The 25,313-nt window shown below is 44.6% G+C and overlaps 1 protein-coding gene across 3 annotated transcripts; it reads left to right on the top strand.

Moving 5' to 3' along the window:
- Positions 1-23: 23 nt before the first annotated feature.
- On the top strand, positions 24-25,272 carry ERMAP (erythroblast membrane associated protein). 3 transcript variants are annotated; one of them, XM_038557648.1, is made up of 13 exons: positions 24-247; positions 8,109-8,225; positions 13,432-13,521; positions 13,744-14,082; positions 14,340-14,618; positions 16,137-16,253; positions 16,796-16,828; positions 17,914-17,946; positions 19,712-19,732; positions 20,561-20,581; positions 20,679-20,705; positions 20,800-20,826; positions 22,426-23,150. In XM_038557648.1, exons 3-13 carry the CDS (start codon positions 13,437-13,439, stop codon positions 23,148-23,150), a joined length of 1,707 nt encoding a protein of 568 aa, XP_038413576.1. In that variant the 5' UTR covers positions 24-247; positions 8,109-8,225; positions 13,432-13,436. The 3 variants fall into 3 exon arrangements, with proteins under 3 accessions (XP_038413576.1, XP_038413578.1, XP_038413577.1); XM_038557650.1 differs by lacking the exon at positions 24-247 and having other exon boundaries at positions 8,028-8,225; positions 22,426-25,272; XM_038557649.1 differs by lacking the exon at positions 24-247 and having other exon boundaries at positions 8,028-8,222.
- The last annotated feature ends 41 nt before the right edge of the window (positions 25,273-25,313 follow it).

Raw genomic sequence — 25,313 nt, 5'->3', positions numbered from 1 at the left:
TGCGCAGACAGCGGGCTCTCCGCTCCTTAACCCGAAAAGCGGGCGGGATGTTTGTCGCCCCCTTGGTCCTGGAGCTGGTTGGAAACAACCCCCCGAAGGGCAGAAACGTTCAAGCTCTCCGCTGACGCGCGGTCTTACAATCGCGGTGGTTTTACGATTACAATTTCACAGTGACGCGAAATAATGTTACGCATTAAAATAGCGGGCGGTCGTTTTTCATTTGTTAGATTTAGGATTGAAGAAAATGGTAGGTAAACGGTTTGACAACAGAAATCTCGTTCAGTCATAATAATAATAATAACAAATAACAGCTGCCTCTCATCGGGGTTTATGATATTCCACACACAGTTCTTAGAGCTTCATATTTATTAACTCCTTTATTCCTGTTGATAACTATGTACAATAATGTACACGTGTAATAACATATTACCATCCCCATTTTACAGGTAAGGGAACAGAGGCACGGAGAAGTTAAGTCACATGTCCTAGTAGGGACCCCAGCAAGCGCTTGAGCCAGGATTCAGGACAGGACACGGGCCTATCCAGAGGGAGATATGTCCAGATCTGCTGCTGCTGCTGCTGCTGCTGCTGCTGCTGCTGCTTCTTCTTTTTTTAAGATTCTTATTTATTTATTCAGGAGAGAGAGAGAGACAGAGAAAGAAAGAGGCAGAGGCACAGGCAGAGGGAGAAGCAGGCTCCATGCCGGGAGCCGGACGTGGGACTCGATCCCGGTCTCCAGGGTCACGCCCTGGGCTGAAGGCGGCGCTAAACCGCTGAGCCACCCGGGCTGCCCAGATCTTCTGCTTCTGTCCCTCTTAGAATTAGGCAAGAATTGAAACAATTGAGGATGCTAAGCAGGAAGTTGTTCAATGGGTATAGAGTTTCCGTTTTGTAAGATGAAAAGTCCTAAAAGTCTTTTTACATAAGAATGTGCATATATTTAATACTACTATACTGTAAATAAGGTGGGAAATTTTATGATTTTTTTAACCACGATAATAAAAAAAACCCACAACCTTTGACACAGCAATTCCAGTTCTGTTATCCTAACTAAATAATCAGAGATAGCACTATTCTTTTTTTTTTTTTTTAAGATTTTATTTATTTATTCATGAGAGACAGAGATGCAGAGGGAGAAGCAGGCTCCATGCAGGGAGCCCGATGTGGGACTCGATTCGGAGCCCCAGGATCAGGCCCTGGGCCGAAGGCAGGAGCTAAACCACTGAGCCACCCAGGGATGCCCGAGATAGAACTATTCTTAAAAGCAACAAAATGCAAACAATAAAAATCATTGTAACGGGGTTGATTAAATAAACGGTAGGATAACTGGCATGGGATTCTATGCAGCCATTAAAATGAGGTAGAATGATATTTATTGATATAATAAAACATTTTTATTAAATGAAAGAGTTACAAGGGGGAACAACAACATAATCAGAGTATGTGTTTCATTGTTTCAAAAAGATTATTCTATACAGACTGAGAAGACAATGTATGAAAACACACCAAAATGTAAATCCAGATTGTTTTAAGAATAGAGGGGATTTTTTTTTTTTTTTTTTAAGAGAGAGAGAGAGAGAGTGCGCACACAAGCAGGGGCAGGCACAGAGGGAAAAGGAGAAAGAGAATCTTAAGCAGCTCCACACCCAGGGTGGAGTCCAAAGCAGGGCTCAGATCTCACGACCCTGAGATCATGACCTGAGCCAAACTCAAGAGTCTGATGTCTTACTGACTGAGCCATGCAGGTGTCCCAAGAATACAGGGGATTTTCTTTCTTCTTTGTGCTTTTGTGTGTTTTGCAAATTTCTACAATCAACACTTAAACAAGAATTATACTTTATTTAAATTCAGTTAATTGACATATAATGTATTACTGGTTTCAGAGGCAGAGGTCAGTGATTCATCAGTCTTATATAACACCCAGTGCTCATTCCATCACCTGCCCTCCTTAATATCCATCCAGTCACCCCATCCCTCTACCCCCTTCCCTCCAGTGACCTTCAGTTTGTTTCCTATGATTAAGAGTCTCGTGGTTTGTCTCCCTCTCTGATTTCATCTTGTTTTACTTTTTTTCTCTCTTCCCCTATGATCCTCTGTTTTGTTTCTTAAATTCCACATATGAGTGAGATCATATAATAATTGTCTTTCTCTGATTGATTTATTTCGCTTAGCAAAATATTTTGTAGTTCCATCCACTTCGTTGCAAATGGCAAGATTTCACTTTTTTGATGGCTAAGTAGTAGTCCATTGTACGTGTGTGTATACACACACACACACACACACACACACATCTTCTAAATCCATTCATCTGTCAATGGACATCTGGGCTCTTTTCCACAGTCTGACTATTGTGGACATTGCTGTCATAAACATTGGGGTGCAGGTGCCCCTTCAGATCACTGCATTTCTATGTTTAGGGGTAAATACCTAGTAGTGCAATTGCTGAGTCTTAGGGTAGCTCTATTTTCAACTTTTTGAGGAGCCTCCATACTGTTTTCCAGAGTGGCTGCACCAGCTTGCATTCCTACCAACAGGGTACAAGGGTATACTCTCTTTTAATCAGAAGAAAGTCTAACAAATGTTATTTTAAAATTCTCTATAAATGTTGATTGGATTATTATTAATAATAAAAGTGGCCAGACTAGACTGGATTATATTACAGCTGGAAATGGGCAGAGATCTTTGGAAAGCTTTAGAAAGCCGACTAAAACAGACTGGATATAGGGGATGAAGGAGCGGAAAAGCCAAAGCAAGATACTGGAAAAACAGTGGACGCACCGATAAAAGTGAAGGTATGCTGAGTTGGTTTGGGAAAGGCTGAGGAGGAGTTAGAGGGGTGTGGGTGCATGCGTGCATGTAAGAGACAGTTAGTTTACACTTAGAGGTGGCAGGAAGAGTTGTCTAGCTCCAGACTGGTACAGGCGTGGAGACATCGGTTTGGGATTCTTCATCAGGAAAGTGAGGCTGGGGCAGCCTGGGTGGCTCAGCGGTTTAGCGCCGCCTCCTGCCCAGGGCCTGATCCTGGAGACCTGAGCTCGAGTCCCACATCGGGCTCCCTGCATGGAGCCTGCTTCTCCCTCTGCCTGTGTCTCTCCCTCTCTCTCTGTGTCTATCATGAATAAATAAATAAAATCTTTAAAAAAAAAGGAAAATGAGGCTGGAGTCTGGAGGGAGTGAAAGTCTCCTTCCTCTTCTATGAGTTTATGATCTCTTTCTTCTTTTCTCTCTTTTCTTTTCTTCTTTCTTTCTTTCTTCCTTTCTTTCTTTCTTTCTTTCTTTCTTTCTTTCTTTCTTTCTTTCTTTCTTTCTTTCTTTCTTTCTTTCGACCATCAACAGATTTGGCCAGTATGCACAATTCCCTAGTTGGCTGAGCCAGAGTTTAAATTAATATAACTATGGAATATTTTTACAGTTGAGCTATATATCGGACTAAGATTACTTTCACTTTATTGAACAACCTTTCTCTCCCTGAGTCAAAAATTGCCTTTTTAAAAATTAACTTAATTATGCATCTATTATTGATTCTCACTTCAAATTCTTCATCTGGACCAGAAAACATCTCTTGATCTGGTCACATGAATCTGGTGATCTTTCTGGGTCTTTTTTTTTTTTTTCTTTTCTTTCTTGGAGACATCCTTCCTTGGGCCCATCCTCCTCTCTCCAAATTTTTGTCTTGGCTTCATTGTCCAACTATTGTTCTAGGACTTCCCCTAACCACATTCTGGGGATTCCCATCTCTATTCTCCAGTGCCAAATCCCCTGGTCTTCCATTTCTGATTTATCCTCTCACTTTAGAAGAGCACAGTCTCCACTAGCCTCCCAAGAAGGTGTTCATGGGAGGTAAATTTTTGAAACCTTGCTTGTCTAAAGATGGCTTTATTTTACTCTCACACCTGACAGTTTCGAAGGGTACAGATTTCCAAATTGGGAATCATATTCTTGCAGCATTTTAAAGGCCTTGATCCATTGTCACTTAGCCTCTCATGTGGCTAGACTCTGGAGAAGTCTGATTTATTCTGATTTCCATCCTTTCCTATGTTATTTTTGTTTGTGAGTTTGTTTTCTGGAATTTTTTAGGGTATATATTTTTCCTTCACCCTTGGTGCTCCCAACCTTCATAATGATGTGTCTTTATGGTAAGTCTTTTTCTTTTTCTTTCTTTCTTTTTTTTTTTTTTAAGATTTTTATTTATTTATTTGAGAGGGAAAGAGAAAGAAAGAGCACATGCAGGGGGAGTAGGAGAGGGAGAAGTGGGTGCTCCACTGATTAGGGAGCCTGATGCAGGACTGGATCCCAGGACCCTGGGATCATGAATTGAACTGAAGGCAGATGCTTAACTGACTGAACCACCCAGGCACCCCCCACGGTTTGTCTTTTTCATTCATTGTGCTAGGCACTCAGGAAATGTGTAGGCTCCAATTTGGGGAGAATTTCTCTGTGCCAGGTTCCCTTATTTTTAAAATCTTTTCTGTCTCATTTTGCATCTCTTGGTTTTGCTTATTCTACTTTATAAGAGATTTTCCTGAACTTTATCCTCTCATCTTCTGTTCAATGTTTATTTTCTGCTATAAAATTTTGATTTCCACGAGTTTTTCTTGGTTCCCTGACTTTCCTTTTGGTAACCTCTTGCTTTGTGTTGTGGATTCAGGATCTTCTCTTATTTCATATTTTTGAGGACATTAGTTGTAATTTTCTTTCACTTCCTAGATTGTCTTTGTTGTTTATTTTGGTCTCTGGCTTTGAAGTTGGAGGCTTTTCTCAAATATTGATAATAGCTACCACATCTTGGGTGTTAAGCACTGTCCGGGGTATTTTACATGCTTTGACTATTTAATTCTTACACCATACCAATGAGGTGGTTACCATTCTTATCCTCATTTACCGATAAGGAAACTGAAACACAGAAAGGTTAGGCTCTCATCCAGGTCACAGAGCGTAGAAGTGGAACCTAATCAAACCTCTAGCTTTCCAATGCACAGGAAATATGAGGGATAGAGAAAAAAAATTAAATGACACCACTAGGAAGCAATCAGCCAATTCCAGAATGTGAGACATTGTACAGACAAATTTCTAAGTTTTACCAATAATCAAGAGTATAGAGAAAAATTTTAAAAGAGGGGCAGAAGGATCCTTATAGAATAAAGACACTTTAGAAACTTAACCACAAACTGTAATATGTGTGTCTTGCTTGGAACCAGATTTGGACAACCACCTGTAAAAGACACGTTTGATACATTTGCATATGTGTGAATGTAGGCTGCATATCAAATAGTATCAAGGGATTATTGTCATATGTGATAGCATGATGTATGTGGTTGAGTGTGTATGTGTGTATACCTTAAAAATTGAGGACTCTAAGGAGCTTCAGTTTATATGGGTTGTATTTTTTTGTGATTTGCCATAGTAGAAATTAAAGTAAGAAGTTTTAAATATAATTGTTAAATATAATTATTACTTCATTTAAAGAGAAAAATAATACACATATTACATGTTAACACAAACAACATATGTTTTATGAAAACTATTTTCTGGGGCACCTGGGTGGCTCAGGAGTTGAGCGTCTGCCTTTAGCTTGGGTCATGATCCTGGGGTCCTGGGATCGAGTCCCACATCAACCTCTCCGTGGGGAGCCTGCTTCTCCCTCTGCCTGTGTCTCTCTCTGCCTCTCTCTCTCTGCCTCTCATGAATAAATAAATAAAATCTTTTAGAAAAACCCCAACTATTTTCTGAAACAAAAAAATTAGTGAGCAGGATGGCACTGTTTTACGTATCTATACATCTCTTAAGTGTCTGGCTTGATAGAGGACAGCTGAGTTCTCATTTCAGCTCTTGCCTTTGATCTGTTGCAGTAGGCTGTGTGCTTGAAGTGGATGTAATTGTAATTGCATTTCAATTGCCTTCTTAAGTAATTATGGATATTTTCTTTGATACTATAGCCAAACATGGTGAGTGATAGTTTCTGAAAGGTTACTGCAGGGTAGGATCTAAAATCATACCCATAAACTTGTCTTTTTTTTTCCCCTTAGCTTTATCGAGATATAATTGACAGGTATGCAACTTGTAGATTTGATAGATTTATATATTGCAAAAACAGTTACCCCCATAAAGTTAGCTGATACCTCTCCATCATGTCACATAATTACCATTTCTTTGTTGTGGTGGGGACATTCAGGATGTACTTCTTAACAACTTGAACTTTTCATACTCTTATAGTTAAACCTACCGGTTTATCTTGCTTATTATATAGATCTTTTACCTGTGCATGATTTTGTCAAGACATGCACTAATCATTTGGAAGCTATTGGTCCATTGAGCTGTGCAGGTCTTTCAAATGTTGACACATTTCATTACACAACATCAAAAAAATCACTAATCATTAATGTCACTGCCAATCTCATGAGAATGATATTTTTTTAATTGGGAAGCTCTCAAGCCCACAGGAGCAGATGATGAAATGCCAAAACGGGGTAAAAAAAAAAAAGTAAATAACAACTTAGTTTTATTATGAATATAAGAATACTGGGGGACCTCGTGAAAGGGTCTCAGGGGCTCTTGAAGTTCATGGATCCCACAGACCCCACACACTGCTGTCCTAAAGAAACTCTTGCACACTTGGACCATGAAAGAATGTTCCTAGCAGCACTGTTTACAAAAACAAATGCCCAGACACATTTTTATCAATGAGGGAATGGACGAAATGTTGGTATATTTGTGCAAGGTCTATTCCACCACGCAGTGGTGAGTGAATGTGAATCAGTGAATCAGTCTGGATGACTTTCAGTATCTTAAGCTGTACTCCACCAAAAAACAGAACATGAACTGAGTCCTTCTGGGCAGGAGTTTACTTAGGAGATGATCCCAGGAATCAGAAATGGTGAGTGAGGAGAAAAGGAAGAAACCAAGAACATGTGCTTTGTTGAGCTACTGATGTCTGTGGGCTACTGTGCTCATCCCCTCTGGGAACTCTCTGAGGTATCATGTGGAACACAGCTCAGAACTGTCCCTCCAAAGGTGTGAGGCTGGAGCATTTTCCACTGAGGCCTGTCACTGCCCAGTTGATCCCCTAGGGCATTAAGGTTCTTGAACCCCTGGGGCTGTGTACAGGTTGAACAGCCTTCCAGCCTTTGTAGAGCCCAGATTCAGATAAGCAAAGAGACACTATGGACTTTGAGGTGGCTTCCTGGCAGCTTGCCTACAAGTTTCAACTACCCCAGAACCAGGTTGGGCATGGGGCGGGGGGGGGGGGGGTCAAGGGGATGGCTGGGGGCCACCAAAAGTGTCTGCTAGACTCAGTAACTAAGACTGAGTGAAAGAAAATCACAGGGAATTATGTCCATAGTGCTCCATTTTTTTGGGTAAAGTTCAAAAATACATAACACATTATTAAAGGTACAATTATGGATATTACGATTATAGAGTTTTGGGTATTTTTTAAGATTTTATTTATTTTATTTGAGATAAAGAGGCAGACCATGAGTGGGGGGAAGGGGCAGAGGGAGAGGGACAAGCAGGCTCCCCCCTGAGCAGGGAGCCCCATCAATCCCAGGACCCTGGGATGCTGACCTGAGCCAAAGGCAGATGCTCAACCGACTGAGCCACCCAGGCGCCCCAGTTTGGGATATTATGAAAGCAAGACAGGCAGGAAAGGGTTTATCACATGTTGGGAGACAGTAAGCAAGTCGTTTGTCAGAAGGCACACATCAGGGTGCAGCTAGAGATAAAAGCAGTGGGTAATAGAGGGTAGCTAATTGGTGGGTGTCTTTGAACCTGATCTTTGATTTTATTCTCATATGGAAAGTAAAGGGGTGCAAGCTTGTCAGAAAGAGTGTGATAGGATGAAACATATTGAAGGAAATCACTACACAGCTTGGGAGGGAAAGAGATGCTGAGGGGCAAAGATCCCTCACACTGGGTAGCCCTGGGAGGCTCCCTCGCTTTTAGGGAGCCTCCTCTCTGCTCTGTTCCTTTATCAGGGGCAGGCAGGCAGGGTGCGGCTTGTTGGTGTATAGCAGACAGCTAGAGGGAAGTGTGTGGGACAGGGGAGCCCCTGGCTTGAGGTTTGGGGCTTAGAATAAGAAGGTGAACTCTTCCCATGCTCACCTCCCTAGCCCTTCCTGACGTTTCTGGCTGACGCCTGATTTCCCTGAATGGACGGAGGGAGTGTTCCCAGCTTGGAGACGCCAGCTCTGCAGTTGAGGGACAAAGGGCCCCCGATTCCAAAGGTGGTGAGTCCCTCTCCCTCTCTCTTCTCTTCATTCTTCGTAGTCCCTTGACTTTCTCAGGATCCTCAGGTTTGTTGGAGAAACTCACATTTTAGAGGATGAAATGGGGGAAGGGGAAATGAGCACAAAAGCATGAGTGACAAAGGGGCTGGATAGGTTTTGATGAGACACTCTCATCTCTCGTTTAAGTATTATTGTTATCATTATTCCAGCTATTATTTGCTTAACCCTTATTATTAGCCAGGTCCTGTGATGTGTGCATTTGGATTGATCAATTGTAGATTTTCAGGGTCTTCTTAGCCTGCTTGGAGTTGTCAAGGAAACTTCTATTGCATGTCTTTTCTGACTTAGAAGCTTTTGAAATTTAACTCTTTAAAACTTAAATGTAAATGAGCACCTGAGGACAAAATGTTTCCAGCATGTGTAGTTGGAAAAAAAAAAAGTTGCTATATGAAGAATTTTGCAAACCATTAAGGAGACAAATGCCCACATTAAAAAAGTGAACAAAGTATTTAGACAGGTGATTGACAAAGTTCGAATAACAAATAAAAAAAACATAAATTAAAACAAAACACCATTAATTTTTTAAAGAAAGATACCATTTTGTCACTCATTAAAATGACAAAGATTTTGTTAAAATCTTTATATTAAAATATAAAGCCCTGTGATGACAAGGCTGTGGGAAACAAGCAATTTCATAACTTTGGTAAATTGATATGACCTTTCTAGAAGGCAATTTGGCAGTGCGAATTAAAAGTCTGTTTTAAGGATGGGAAATGATTAAAGTTACAGAGTCAACAGTTAGGGACTAAACCAAAATTAGGGCTAAGACTTCTAACTCTGGCCCTCAGTGCATTATCAGCTGTAGCCAAGCTTCTAATAGCAATGGATAGGAAAACCTAAATACCCTATAATATAGAATTATTTTAAAAAATCCTTGATATCCATGATGGAACACCTAAGTCATTAAAAGAATATTTGATGGTATGGGAAAATGGACATAATGCAGTGCTTAGGGAAAATATCAGATATCAACAGTATCCACAGTGTGGTCCAATTTTTTAAAAAAATGTTATACACATGCACAGAAAAAATACTTGAAGAAACATATCTCTGGGGTGAAAGGATTACAGATAATTTAAAATTTTTTTAGCCATTCTTTTGGGTACTTTCCAGATTCTCTACATTAAGTAGGATAGAAAAAGCAATACATTTTATTTAATAAAAACTTTTTAAAAAAATAGCTGAAATTCTATGGGGTTATCCTGGAAGTTAGTTGGAGCTGGCTGACTGGTGGGTGCCTGTCAGGGCAGGAAACACCTGTCCCAGAGGGCAATGTGAAGGGCTCACAGATCAGGGAATTTGAGGCTACAACCAGGGAACATAGTGAGGAAAGAGGGCTTTTGGTTCCTTGAAGTTGGATGAGTATAAAGAAAAGAATTAGAATTTTGATATAGCAATAAAAAAAGCATGTTTACATACAGCAGTGTATTGGGGGGACGTGCTGTACTGGGGGGACTTACAATAACAGAGGTAGCATCTAGACAGCCAGTGATGGAGGACTCCAACAGCCTCTATGTTCACCCTTTTATATTTTCAGTATTTTTCTTCTATCCTGTCTCCCCTCTACCATCTTTTAGTTTCCTCCCCTGTTCTTAGGTTTCTTCTCCCCATCGGACTTGGAAATGCACATTGAATACCATGGTTTTCCTTCATCCCTGCTCTGCCCCCCCAAAGACATATTGTATTTAAAGTTATTGTTTGGATTATAGTAAAAACTTCCCAGTACTATTAAAGATTGTCCTATGACGTGTATGAAATGCTGCATAGAATTTCGTTGTAGGAATGTATCATAAATAGTTCACTATTCTCACTTTAGACTTTTCAGTTTCAGTTTTTCCTTTTCAAAAATAACTTTGTGATGAGCAACCTCACCAGCAAATCCTTATGCACATCCTTACTAATGCCTGTAGGATTCTTTTCTGGAAGTGAAACTACTGGGTTAAAACTTCTGCATCTTTACAAACCGTTTGATACTTATGGCTAAATTATACTTGTGACAGTTGCTTAGCATTGAACAAGAGAGTTGGTTTGCCCATGTGTGTGATAACTTTGGGGGTTATTATTTTTTTTGGTATTAGATAATTTGAAAGGAAGATGCAACACATCTAACAGTGATCTTACTTTGTGGTTCTCTTCTTTGACTAGAGAGTGGATGCCCTACTTCTGGTATCATCCTCCCCTGGGTTAGTCGGCTCCCACAGTGGCTTTATCTGTTCTTTAATAACTTGTAATGTGCTTTGGGGAGACTCCCCTCCTCAAGCCACCTCAGCTGCCCTCATTACAGAGTGACAGTATGATGGAAGGATTTCATTTGCTTTTTATTCTTGGAATCTGGTGCAAATTATTTCACATGTATTTTCTATGAATCCTGTCTATAGCCCTAGCTATGAGATAGGTACTCTTCTATTATTAGCTTCATTTCATGTGTGAATGGAGAGGAGACTTGGAGAAACTGACTAACTAAGTAACTAACCTGTCTAAGGTCACATAGCCAGGTAATGGCAGAGCCAGGGCTGGAACCCAAACCGATTCTAGAGCCCATCCTCTTTTTTTTTCTTTTAGTTTTTATTTATTTATTTTAATTTATTTTTTTATTGGCGTTCAATTTGCCAACATATAGCATAACATCCAGTGCTCATCCCATCAAGTGCCCGCCTCAGTGCCCGTCACCCAGCCACCCCCACACCCCACCTTCCTACCCCTCCACCACCCTTTGTTCGTTTCCCAGAGTTACCAGTCTCTCATGTTCTGTCTCCCTTTCTGATATTTCCCACTCATTTTTTCTCCTTTCTCCTTTATTCCCTTTCACTATTTTTTATATTCCCCAAATGAATGAGACCATATAATGTTTGTCCTTCTCCGATTGACTTACTTCACTCAGCATAATACCCTCCAGTTCCATCCACGTTGAAGCAAATGGTGGGTATTTGTCGTTTCTAATGGCTGAGGAATATTCTATTGTACACATAGACCACATCTTCTTTATCCATTCATCTTTCAATGGACACGGAGGCTCCTTCCACAGTATGAGAGCCCATCCTCTTAATCACTTAATAATCTCTCTGAATCTCGGAAGGTGGGGCTGTGGGGGGGGTTTCCTCCTACATGATTTCAAGCAGCCCTGATTCATCGTGGAGTTCTGTGTCACTCTTGTGTTACAAAAGACCTTCTAGGTGAGGGTTTTGGGGATTGGGATAATTCCCTGGGATCCTGGGCCCTGCCTACTTCCATCTCCGATGATAATTGATAAGGCAGAGAGCTTTTCTCCTTTGCCTAAACTTTTCTCGTTCAATTTATTTTCTTTTTTTAATATTTTATTTATTTGAGAGACAAGAGAGAGTGCATGAGAATGGGGGAGGGTTAGAAGGAGAAGCAGACTCCCGCTGAGCCAAGGGCCCCATGCGGGGCTCCATGCAAGCTCGATCCTGAGACTCTGGGACTCTGGGATCATGACCTGAGCCAAAGGCAGAAGCCCCTCTTGTTCAATTTCTGAGTAGCTAGCTGTTAACCTGTGGAAAAGTGGGTGGGACAGAGGAAAAAACAAAGTCCTAACTGTAATCCTGACCACACTGTGTTCCAGTGCTCTTTGTGGCCATTTGCAACCCCAGGGGGTTAGAGATGGCTGTTACATGCATCATGATGGAAAAACAAAAACAACCCTAAGGCAGTGTGCTGTTTGCCATGAGAGAAACAGAATTGGAATTTTGCTCAAAGCTTAAGTCCAACTTCAGTTTCCCAACCTTCCTTTGACAGTCCCACCTCCTCCAAATCCCATTTTGCTCTATTCCAAGACCTTCAGGGGCCTGGCCTGATGATTTCTACAAAAACCCTCCTCCTTGAAAAGGATTTGAAATCTTGGGGAGAACTCAAGAGACATTATCTTTTCCTGGAGAGAGAGAGCGTGTGCACAACTAGGGTTGGCAGGCTGGACAGAGGAAGAGGGAGAGAGAGAATCTCAAGCAGGCTCCATGTCCTGGGCTCAGCGAGAGGCTCCATCTCACTACCCTGAGATCATGGCCTGAGCTGAAACCAAGAATCTGCTGTTTAACTGATTGAGCAACCCAGCTATCCCACTTCGAGGGGTTTTACATTTAAACTTCATCCCCAGTTGTAGTATGAAAGATTTGTTTCCTGCTAAAGGAATTTCAGGCAGTAGCAAGTAGGTGGGGAGAGAGTTTTATACTAGGGAATCCTCTAGGGTGTGCTTGTGGTTTATGCGCTCGGTGACTTCATAATAATGACTATAGCACATTTATCGAGTGCTTGCTCTACCGGGCATTTGTGGTGAGTGCTCTCGATGCATTATCTCCTTGAACCTGGGAAGAAGGTTCCAGCTTTACAGATCAAGCACTGGAGGCCCACGGACAGTAACCAGTGTTCCCAGGGACACAGAGCTGGTACCTGAGTGGAGCCAAGACTTGAATCCACTGTAGGTGGAAGATTGGCCCCCAACAGGCCCTTTTCGAGCCTGGCTTAGGACACTGAATGCTCTAGGAAGCCAGTGTGCAAGGGGAAAGTTCTCGTTCTTCCAGATTCGTCCCTATGCCTTCCAAATCACACTACTCAGCGCCTCCCCCTCCATGTCACCATGTCCTCACTCTTGGCACTTATAGATACACAACCATGACACCAGCCTCTGTGTTGGGCACTTACCTCCTTCAATCCTCACAGTCACCCTACTAGGAGGCACAGTTCTTATACCTATTTTAAATATGGGGGAACAGGGATCCCTGGGTGGCGCAGTGGTTTGGCACCTGCCTTTGGCCCAGGGCGTGATCCTGGAGACCCGGGATCGAATCCCACATCGGGCTCCCGGTGCATGGAGCCTACTTCTCCCTCTGCCTGTGTCTCTGCCTCTGTGTGTGTGTGTGTGTGACTATCATAAATAAATAAATAAATATAAACAAATAAATAAATAAATAATAAATATGGGGGAACAGAGCCTCAGTCACCAGGCTACCTGGAGAAGTTGAGTCTTAAGTTTAGGTGGAGGTGAGTAGCAGAGCTGGGATTCCCACTGCAAACTGCGTGATGTCCAAGCCCCGGCTGTGCAGCCTGCATGGGCACCCCACCTCCTTACATTGTCCCCCTTCCCACATCAAGCTCACCAGCCCTCTCTGGTGTCTCCCTGCGTCTGTCCTCCTAGCTCGGATGGAGATGGCAAGTTCCTCTGGCTCCTGGCTGCCCAGCTGCCTCCTGGCCCTCGCGTTCCTCCTGCTGCCGGCGACCGTGTCAGGTGGGAGATGGTGGCCCTCTTTCCCAACCTGGGACACCTACCCAAGGAGTCTCAAGAACAAGGGGGCCTTATTTCTTGCCAAGTCCTGTTCTCCCCTCAGTCCTTTCCAATGCCCTTCCCAGCCCTGCCCTGAGCAGGGACAGCCCGGTCATCTGTCCCCAGCTCCTGTGCCCGTCCCTCCCTTGCAGACACCTTTGTCCCTCTTTTGTCCACACTGCACAGGGCTCACCGGCGACCTGCACCTGGCCCCGCTAGGGGGCACGGCCAAGCTGCTCTGCCCGCTGGCCCTGTGGCCGGTCACCGTGCCCACCATGGTGAGGTGGCTGCGGTCCCCACACCCTGACGGCTCCCAGCTCGTGCACGTGTTCCGGGACGGGAGAGACCAGGAGGAAGGCGTGACCCCCGAATTCAAGGGGCGGACGGCGCTGCTCAGGGACCCCCAGGAGGGGAGCATCACCCTGGAGATCCGTCACGTCCGGCTGGAGGACCGAGGGCCCTACCGATGCCAAGTCCAGGTCGGAAATGTGACTCGAGATGGCAGCGTGACCCTGCAGGTGGCAGGTTTGTCATTTCCAAAGGGGGACCGAGGTGCCCCCAAGGTCTGAATCGTGGGGTGCAGTTAGCCTTATGGCGGATTTGCAAAGGCCTGAGGATGAAGCCAGAGACTGTCCCACCTGGTTGGGAGGAGCTTGGGGGTGGGGAGAGGGTGGGAGTGCAAGTGCCACCAACAGCCCCCCCCAAGCTGCAGGAAGGGGGATGGGGCTCCGGCAGGGACAGCTCCCCACTGCCAGGCATCTCTGCTTCCCGTCCCCCTCCAGTTCTAGGCTCTGACCCCTACATCCACGTGAAGGGCTACGATGCTGGCTGGATCCAGCTGGTGTGCAGGTCGGAGGGATGGTTCCCGAAGCCTTTGGCCCAGTGGAGAGACCCTCAAGGCAAGGCGCTTCAACTCGTGTGGGATGCTGATTCCCAGGAAGCCGGGCTCTTCCGGATAGCGGTGTCCAGCAGAGTCAGGGACAGCACGGTCGGGAATGTGTCCTGCTCCCTCCGCAACGTGGCCCTTGGCCAAGAGAAGACCACAGCCATGGTCATAGCAGGTAAAAGCCCCAGCAGTAAATGGGCTGAAAGCCCCTGGTGAAAAGACCTCCTTTAATGGGAACTTTATAAAGAATTTTCAATTTTCTTTTAAATTCTAAGAGTAACACGTGTTTGTGATAGAAAACTTGAAAAAAAGGAACAAAAAAAATAAAAGAAAAAAATGAACATTTTAAAGAAACCAAAAATTGGCCTATAATGTCATAAATTAGAGAGAACCACCACTAACATTTTGGGACATTTCTGTCAAGACTTTCTCAGATGTGTGCATCTCTGAGAGCACGTGTATTTGCATATGTGTTTGCATGTTTGTTTGCATGTTTGTTCTTCAGCTGGGTCTGTCTCCCTTCAATTACAATGTCATGAGCATTTTCTGCCCATGTCCTTAGAGAGTTCTCTGCAACATGATTTTTAAGGGCTTCACAGTACTTCGTTGTGTGGTTATAGCATAATAAAATTAATCAAAGCCCTATTTCTGGACATCTGGATGGTTTCCAATTTTTCCTCCTATTATAATGAGCGGTGCAGTACACATCTTTGCACCTATTTTGGGATGTGATTCTAATTTTTCTCTTAGAATGTGTTTCTGGAGGTAGAATTAAGGGTCAAAGGGGTATGAATCTTTTAAAGACCCTCGAAACATGGAGCCAGGTGGCAGAGCAGAGTGGTTTTACAGCCAAGAAAGACAGACTGTGGCCTGGGGTCCCAGGTGAGAAGGAGTCATGACTTCTGCGAATTCCTTCTGTTTTCTCTCTCTGTCTCCCTTCCTTCTCTTACTACTGCCACTGCCTGTCACTAAGTGCTAAGTGCTTTACATGCCTGATCTCTTTAAATCTCCCAACAATCCAGTGGGACAGAGATTATATCATCTCTATTTTATAGATGATAAACCAGTTGTGGGGAGGCTCAGTCTCTTACCCAGGGTCACACCATGTTGAGTGAGGTCTCGCATCCAGCTGACACCCTTCCCCACTTGTCACAGAGCCTCTTCTGCTCTTTTTTTTTTCTTCCTTTCTCCTTTCTTCCTGCCTAGGCTTTAGGTCTGCTGCTGTAGCACCACAGAAATTGTGCTGCCCCTGCTGGTAGGGCTCAGGGCCAAGATGTCATGACTATTGTTTCACAGCAGCGTGAGGACTTGATGGAGAGGCTGGTGGGTGCTCATGAGAAGACTTGAGATGACCCCTGAGGAAGCATGGCCTATCCTCCAGACTCCCCAGATAAGGGTTCCATATAGGGTAGGACAAGGTTGTGGATGAAAAAACTGAGTTTAATCCATTGTCTTCAGGCAGGACCATCAAATACACTCCTAAGAAATGAACTTCTCACTTTAAGGTCATCCAGGGTTGGGGTTATTGAGAGAAGCAAAGACCCTCACCAGTCTTGGCTAGAGGTTTTTCCCTAGACTCGATGGAGACAGTTGGGATGTGCTTGAGCCATCTACCATCAGAAGTGGGGTCCTTGGTATGGAAGAAGCTGTCAGATGTCTCTTTGAGGGTGGTCATTGGTGATTTCTGTTTTAGCCCCATCTCCAGGGAGGATCTCCTCCTCAGCAGTGGCTCTTGCTGTGATCCTGCCTGTCCTGGGGCTTCTCATCATGATGGGCATTTACCTCATCTGGAAGCAAAGAAGATCGAAAGGTAACTAAGTGGTAAGGAAGTCCCAGCTGCCTGGAAGTGGGACTGAGATGGAAATGGGCCAGGAGAAAGTAGACATGGACATGCATTATCCGTAGGTTGGAGACCCTGCAAAATGGCTGAGAGAAAACTGGTAAGAGCCATGCTTGGGGACTCACAATGCAGAAAGGACCAGAGAAACTGCAGAAAACTCCTGGGCAGAGCTGTGGATCCTTATCTTTTGATAAGTTAGAAAATAACTGATCATGCCAGCCTTATAATTAATTAAGAAATGCAATTTTATACATTAGATAAAACCCCATAAATTTGGTAGAATTTCACAGGCTCACAGGGTTGCAAAGGACCCTGAAAGTAACAGAATCCAACACTCCTTCCCCCATCCAATGGTTCAAAGACCCTCTGATCCTTTCAAATAGTCACATTCCCACAACAACAAGGAGCACAGTCCTACTCAGGCAGCTTGAACCATCTTTGGACAGTCCTGCCTATTAGGAAAAGCCCTTCCTTAAACTGAGCTGACATCCTTTTCTCTGTCTGTCTTCTAGAGAAACTTCTCTATGAACAGGTGATGGAGGTAGGTAAGTGTCCTGAGCTGGGGGAAGGGGGGATGCTTCTGTGTTTGCTGTTTTGTGCTCCCAGTACCCACTAATCTAAGTTGTGTACCTAAAAATTCCAACACCTGCTGTCCGTGGGGGTGGGGGTAGGGGTGGGGGTAGGGGAATCTATACTTGTTCTTTCCAGTTTTCACACTCTTGCATGTCATAGCTTGCCTTCCAGTACATTTGGTGATTTTTGTATGTGAACTCATTGCTTGATCTTATTCTGTTGGAGTCATGTAGACCTGAGGCGGGCGAAGCTTTTAGTCATTTGGCAAACAATGAGTAATTGTCTCCTAAGCTTCCCAGACTATCTTAGATGCTGGGGTCACAATGACGAATCAAAGTAGACACAGACTGCCTTCTGGGAGCTTTCAGTCTAGTCAGGGAAGTATACGTGGGTGAAGAAAGTGCATAAATAAATGTGCACAAATGCCACCAGAGGAAGTTCTAAGGGTCGTAAAGACTGGAACCAGGAGGGGCCACCTGGGTGGCTCAGTCAGATAAGCATCTGCCTTCAGCTCAGGTCATGATCCCAGGGTTCTGGGATCGAGCCCCATGTGGGGCTCCCTGCTTGGCGGGGAGCCTGCTTCTCCCTCTCCTCCCCACTCATGCTGTCTCTCACTATCTCTGTCTCTCTCTTTGTCAAATAAATTTTTAAAATCTTAAAAAAAAAAAAGACTAGAACCAAGAGGAACCAACCAACCAAACTTGAGGGACAGGAAAGGAGTCCCCAGAGGAAGTGATGTTTGATCTGGAGGATGGGCAGGCTTGGAGAAAGAGGGACCCGAAAACCTTCCATGGCAGAAAGAACAGAATGCAAGAGAAACACAATGCAGAAGTGAGGGGAAAGGTGACAGAGGATGAGTCTGTGGACATAGCAGGGGTCAGGCCAGGTGAGGCCTTGTAGATCATATGAAGGATTTTGGTCTTTCTTTGGTCATGTGAAGGCCTGTGTCAGAGAGGTGGAGGTGGAGTTAGGGAGCTTCAAGAGCTGATGAACTCAATAGGAGTTGGGGACCCCCCATAATAATGGCACAGAATCTCATTTACTTTTCTTTCTCTAGAAAATCTTCTCTCAGACCACGCAAAAGAAAAAGGTAATTATATGTATAGAATAAAGAGTAGGGAACAAATAACAAAGAATATATTCTTTCTATTTCTACATGAATGCTGACAGTTTCTCATACATACTTTACACACACACACACACACACCTTCCATTAATATTAGAATTTACTTTCCAACATCAAGGGGCTATAAGGTGGTTGCTGGGGTGAGCAGATGCCCTTGGCCAGCATTCATAGATCTGGATTGTCCTGAGTTCCCTTCATCAGCCTTTCTACCAATCACTTAAATAGAAGGTCTATTTACTATTTAAAAAGATATTATTATGGTCATATAGGGTATATGAGAATCTCAAAAATCCACACAATTTTTGCATTTAAGAGAGGCAGTGTGATACGATGGGAGGATCACAGGCTCTTGAGAAAGTGACTGGTTCGGCGACACCTGGCTCAGATCACGGTCTGCCACTTACTGGCACTTTACTTGTCCGAGAAATGAGGATGGTCCCCTCACCTAATTGTTTTCAGGATTAAAATAGACAACTTAAAAAACAAAGTTCTTATTGCAAAGCCTGGTACCCCTTTCCCCCTCCCATTTTTCACCTTCATTAATTGAGTGTTTGCCCTGGGCCACTGAGGGTAAAAGTTAGACACACCCAGGATACAAAAATAACAGGGGCTCTGCCCTTGGAAGGTCTTGCTGGGAAGCCAGGTTACCGACTCAGAAATGGCTCTGGACACCCTGATTTCCACATTCCCTCTCCTCCTCGTTTACATCTCCTCCAAAGTGGTGAGAGCATGGGCATGCACAACTCAGGGCCACTATGGCCATTCTGTCCAAGAGCAGAAGGAACAGTGTGGTGTAGTGGGGCTGGGATCTGGCTGCGAGTCGGACAGACGTGGGTTGAAATCCTGCCTCCCAGGCCACTTACTAGCTGGACGACCCAGGCAAATTTCCATATCCCTCTGGGCCTCAGCCCACCACTCTACAAAATGGCAATACTAATTATATGCACCTCACTTTGTTAAGGGGATTCAGTGGCCACCTCATTATAAGAACGGGACACAATAACTGGAGGCTGCTAGTAATGAGAATAGTGAAAATAAACCATAAGCTCCTTAGGGGCCATATCATATTCGGTTTCACTGCCTGAGTGCACAATGCCTAACACATGCCCAGCCCTTAGCACAGGGCCTGCCAGTGGACTCATAACTCATTCATAACTTTAATTCTTCTGGCAGGGCCTGCGCTAGGAGAAAATATAGACCAATGGTCCCTCCAGAAAAGCCACAAGCACAGCACTCCCTGGAAGCCTGCTGCTTGTGTCCCCAAAACTGAGACCTCCAAATGTATCAATATCTCTGCAGGACTTCAGGGGAGTTACTGTTGAGAATAACAGAGCTGTGTCAACAAGCCAATACTCCGCCTTCAGCTAGTTTTACACCATCGCTACTATAAACAGTAGGTTGTCAAAGGGCAGCAGGGCACACATGCGTGTGCACACAGTCACAAACATACAGAAACACTTATATGGACAATAGAAAAGGAGCCAGACAGAAAGGTGGTGGAAGAGAAAGGAGAAACCAAAGTTCTGGGCAGCCTGGGTCATTGGGAAGGTGGCACAAGTGCCATGGGGTTCTCCAGTGTGAGCTTTGAGAGATGTGACTGGTTTCGGGGCCCACAGGATGGTCATCGCTCCCTTCCACCATGGGGGGATGGAGTGATGAGCCTTCCTGTATCCCAGGGATAAAGCAGCCCCATCTATTCACTCGTGCCCTTTTCTGTTGTGTTTTTTAGGAAGGCTCCATAAAGCCCTCAGTAAGTTCTGCTCCTCATCCATGGCACAAACCTTCTGCTGACATCTTTGCTTTAGGATGAGTGTCTTGGTTTCACTTCTTGGGGTGGGGGTGGGGGGAGGGAACAAGTGTACTTGAGGCCATGGAGGTTGGGGGTGTATTGGTCCCCAGAGTCCTCTCTTCTCAGATATTCCCTGTTCCTCTTTCCCATGCAACTGTTATCTGGTCCCTACATGGGAAACGTTCCACCAGGAAGAGCTTACCTCCCTTAGGTGGAGCCTCCTGGAAGACCCTATTAGTTCCCGAGGCATGACATTCCCTTAGATGGGACCTGAAACATATGAATCCTCATTAAAGTGAATATGTGGAGCAGTGTTTCCCCACCACTTCACATATGGGAACCTCTTTATAACCCAGAAATCTTCAAAAATGTGACATGTCTATTTATTTTACATTGAGAAAATATTACTTAAGAAAATCAAGTGGAAATTGGGTGAAGTTTTTTTAAAAATATTTTTTAGGTGATAGTTTTAAATGAACTTATACTTTATTCTTCTTGCACGATATCTACAAATATTTATGTTGTCATGACCTATATGCAGAAGATGCGATATTGACCCCATCTGTGGGGAAGTTATGGCGGGACAGAGGAATTTGTTGACTGTCGGGTCTCTGGGGAGCCCTGGCCCCCCACTGGGAGCCACTGCCCTTGCCAACCCTGTCATGGGGAAGGAAGCTCAGGGTACTGGTACTGAGGATCTGATGTGGGGATGTGGTTGGGATGGGACTGCAATGCTCTGGGCACGTAGAAGCCCTTGTTCTGATTGGTCCAACTGTTTTTATTCTTTAGAGAAACTCCGGAGTGAACTGAGTAAGTGTCCCATGCTCTTCTAACTCCTCTATCACATTATCTCCTGTCGATTCTGTATTTCCAGTGATAGCTCATCCCCTTGTTTCTTCTTTTATAGAGTTGAAAAGATCTGCGGCCAACTCAGGTGAGGTACACTTGTCCCACACCTGGGCCCCCACACCCCAGGAGTTCTCCATTTTTCTATCCTTTAATTCAAGCATCTCCTTTACATCTTCCAGGCTGGAGGAGGGCTCGGCTGCACTTCGGTGAGTTATACCAGTCAGGTCATCCACATGTCTGAGAGCCCATTGCTCTGGTCCTGTGGAATGCAGACTATCCTTGAAAGCTTTTTAAAATCAAATATATCTATCTCTTATCAAAAATTTTAAAAATCTTTCTGATGTGGGGGGGCCACATTTAGATTTAGAAAATCTCCCCTCTTTTAGAACACTTTTGATCTTCTTATGGGTTCTCTATGATCTTTGAGATTTATCTCAAGTTTACTGCTTATATGGACTTCATCTTTGTGACTTGTCTGTTCCTGTCCTGTCCTGGCTACTTTTTGACTTGTGAGGATTCTTTCTATATAAAGTATACTAGTTCTTTGTCATGTTTTTCATGAATTATTTTTCCAAGGTTTGCATTTGCATTTTACTTTCCTTATGGTATTTTTGGATGCACAGGTGTTATATTTTTATGTAGTCAAGTTTATTCATCTTTTCTTGTGTAGTGTCTCCCATGCTTTCAAGTTTGGGAAGTCTTTCCTATTCCACAGTTGAACCCACAGCCAGTGCTCTTATCCCTCTCTACACACCTGCCATGTCCTTCTGTCTCCGAAGATCAGTTTTCTTGGGGAGGGGGGCGACTTGGTGGTGATTAAGATTCTCCGAGAAGAGAATGGGTGAGGCAGATGCTCCAACAGCACAGACTACAAAAAGGTTTCGTAGTTTTACTCTAAAAGATTTGCACATCTCTTTTTGTTTTATTCCTAAATAGTCGGCAAATTTTGGCTGCTATTTTTACGAGACCTGCTATTTTCACTGCTTTGTATCAATTTCCCCGGTGCTCATTCCCCTTCTGTTCACATGGCCTCCTTTAAGCAGGTACAATAGAATCAATGAGCCAGCAGTTGAGAGAACACCAAGTCACTTTGGTTAGCATTCAAGGAGCTCACAAACCTTTCCGACACTCATGGTCTGGCTTCCTCCCACTGCCCTGAGTACAGACATCACGGGTTTACTCTCCAAAAAGAGCCTGTGTTCTGTACTTGGGGGAAGGGGGAAGACTCACTGTGACCCTCATAATCCACAGTTTTAAAGAAGAATCCTTCTCTCTATATTATCATTTAAAATTTAATTATAAGCAGTGATTTTCACAACCAAAGTGAGCATCGCACACTCACTGTGTGAACTAGGCACTATGTCATGCATTAGCTCATCAAATCTGAATAACAGCCCTACTCCCATTTTACATGGGAAGGAACTGAAGGTGGGAGCTATATAACAAGGCCAAGTCCACATAATCAGCAAGTTGGCAGAGCTGGGACTCACACACCCTAGCTGGCTGCTGGGTCTCACGTCAAAGCCTATGTCTGTTATCATGTTAGATTCCTTAGGACCATCGAAGACAGAGACAGGATTGAGGCAGATGAAATACTTTGTTCCTCTTTCAACTTAATAGACTGCCAGTGGATCTGGGAGACTGGCAGACAGTCTTCTCTGTACATGTAGGAGAGGGGAGCCATGAACTCCAACAGGCCAATGATAGTGGTCACAGACCTAGAGATTATCTTTCCCTCCAGAGCTACCCAAAGATCCCCTAAGACCTTGCCTCCCCCAGCCTCACCTGTCAGTGACTCTCTGCAGTGGCAGTGACCCTGGACCCGGACACAGCACATCCCAAACTCATCCTATCTGAGGACCAGAGAGGGGTGAAGCTTGGAGATAAAAGGCAACCTGTGCCCGACGGCCCCCAGAGATTTGACTTTGTCGTCAGCGTCCTGGGCGCTGAATACTTCACGGCGGGCTGTCACTACTGGGAGGTGGACGTGGGAAACAAGACCAAATGGGCCCTGGGGGTGTGTAGTGAGTCCGTGAGCAGGAAGGGGAAGGTCACTGCCACCCCCGCCAATGGACACTGGCTAGTCCGCCAGAGTAGTGAGAACACGTACGAAGCTCTCACATCCCCACAGACCCCCCTGCGCCTGAAGGAGCCCCCGAGGTGTGTGGGGATCTTCCTGGACTATGAAGCAGGTGTCATTTCCTTCTACGATGTGACCAACAGATCTCACATCTTTACTTTCACCCACACTTTCTCTGGCCCCCTTCGCCCTTTCTTCGAGCCCTGCCTTCACGATGGAGGGAAAAATACAGCGCCTCTAATCATCTGCTCAGAACTCCAGAAGTCAGAGCCACCGACTGGCCCCAAGCCAGAAGAAAAAGTCCACGCTAATGGAGATGTGGCCATGACGGTGGACCCTTCCTTACTGCCCCCTCGGGCACCGGAGCCTTTCCCACCCGAGGATATGATCCTGCCCTGGCCCTCTGACCTTGGCTCAGCCCTTCGGGGACTCAAGGTGCCTTCCTTTTAGGGTTGTACCTCATTACCTGCTCCCCTGATGGTCCGGTGCCCTGCCCTGGATTTCAGTCTGCTGGCCCAATACCTGAAACATCTCAGCTCCTCTCCCCAAACCTGGACTTTGTGATTTTGATTCAAACCACCTTTCACCCAGGACTCAGTTCTAAGCTCTGCCGTCTTTCAAGGGACCTAAAGTTCCCATTGCCCTGGAAGAATTTTTGAAAGCCAAATGAACAATCAGATTAGGTTTAGGTGGTGATGATGAATGAGTGTCCCCAAGATACAGGGGTTCTGCACTCGAGGAGCTGTTTAGAAGAACTTCACCTTCAAGTGCCTCATCCTGCACTTAACCTTTTAGTCATGAAGTTATGGTGCCCAGTCCCCCACTTCTCTCCTATGCCCTCCAGAATGGCTTTTTTGCCCTCTTCTCAGTGCAGGCTTCTAGCTCCTAAATCCAGCTTTATAAAGTAAACATGTTTGGGGTCACATGCTCTTCCTTCTTTCTTCTGGAATAATGGGGGTGGGGAGGCTGGAGGGGTAAAACATGCCATTTGGGTCTACTTCCCTGATGCTCGTTTACAATGAAGTTTCCTGACATCTAGAGCTAAAGTACATGTTTTCAAAGTTAACTTACCTATGGATAATTACCAGGTTCACGGATTTTAAATGTGATAGCCACAATCCTGACAGGCCTCAAGAGCACGATCAGGGAGCTGGGGCACACAGCTTTAAACATAGCAACCCAGCTGTGTGTGGCCTTGAAAAGACAGCCATGGATGAGTCTGTCTGTCTGTCTGTCCCTTTTGACTCTCCTCCTGGGATTTAGAGAAGTCCAGTTTAACCAGCAATGTAGAGGGTTTTTTTTTCCATAAGACTATTATCCAGGAAGACTTGACTACTTGTGGGGCAAACAGCCTCTTAGGTCAGAAAGTATTGATTTCACATAGGAAGTTGGTAGCCCACATGTGAGGATAAAGTGAAACCTTAATTCTTTGGTGTGGATTGCAGAAAGAAGCCTACTCACTTTTTTAAAAAAAATATTTTATTTATTCATGAGAGACACACAGAAAGAGAGAGAGGCAGAGACACAGGCAGAGGGAGAAGCAGGCTCCCTGCGGGGAACCCGATGCGGGACTCAATCCCAGGACCCCAGAATCACAACCTGAGCCGAAGGCAGACGCTGAACCACTGAACCACCCAGGCGTCCTGAAGCCTGCTCACTTTCAGGTCACTCCATGTATGCAATCTGGCCTCTTTGTGGAGGTACTAGCTATCAGTTTGCTGATGAGTATGCAGTTCTACCCAATGGAAACTGGATCTTTCTGTCAGAAGTTAGGGGTTTTTTTTTTGTTTTTTTTGTTTTTTTTTTTTATGATAGTCACAGAGAGAGAGAGAGAGAGGCAGAGACACAGGCAGAGGGAGAAGCAGGCTCCATGCACCGGGAGCCCGACGTGGGATTCGATCCCGGGTCTACAGGATCACGCCCTGGGCCAAAGGCAGGCGCTAAACCTCTGCGCCACCCAGGGATCCCCTTTATTTTTTTGGGGGGGGGGGTTTCTGTTAATGCGTGTAATAATAGTTAGAGTCCTCCTGAGCAATATATATTTGTTATATTTATAGGTACAAAGAGATTTATTATAAGGAATTGGCTCACACAATTATGGAGGCTAGCATGTCCCAAGATCTGCAGGGTTAGTCAGCAAGTTGGAGATGCAGAGGAGCCAATAGTGTAGTTCCAGTTTGAAGGCTGACAGGCTTGAGACCCAGGAAGAATCAATAGTTCCATTTGAGTCTGAAGGTAGGAAAAAAAAGTCGATGTCCAGGCTAAAGACTGTCAGGAAAGAAGAATTCTTTCATACTAGAGGGAAGGGTTGCTTTTTGGGTCTATTCAGGCCTTCTGCTGGTTGGTTGGAGCCCACCCACATTAGGGAGAGCAATCTGCTTTACTCATTCTACCAATTCAAAAGTCAGTCTCATCCCCAAACACCCTTACAGAAAGTCAGAATAACATCTGACCAAATGTCTGGGCTCCCTGTAGCCTGGTCAAGCTGATATATAGCTTTAACTATCACAATGCGCGGGTAAAATTTTTTGTGTGCTTTTGTACAGCTCTTAAATAAAAGTTTGGTATTTGTTGTTTGGCATGATGTCATTTTCATCATGAATGAGGAGTTGT

Source organism: Canis lupus, chromosome 15, assembly GCF_011100685.1.
Source record: "Canis lupus familiaris isolate Mischka breed German Shepherd chromosome 15, alternate assembly UU_Cfam_GSD_1.0, whole genome shotgun sequence".
NCBI classification, from domain to species: Eukaryota; Metazoa; Chordata; class Mammalia; order Carnivora; family Canidae; genus Canis; species Canis lupus.
The sequence above is the reverse complement of the archived record's forward strand: the minus strand, read 5'-3'. Positions and strand labels throughout refer to the sequence as shown.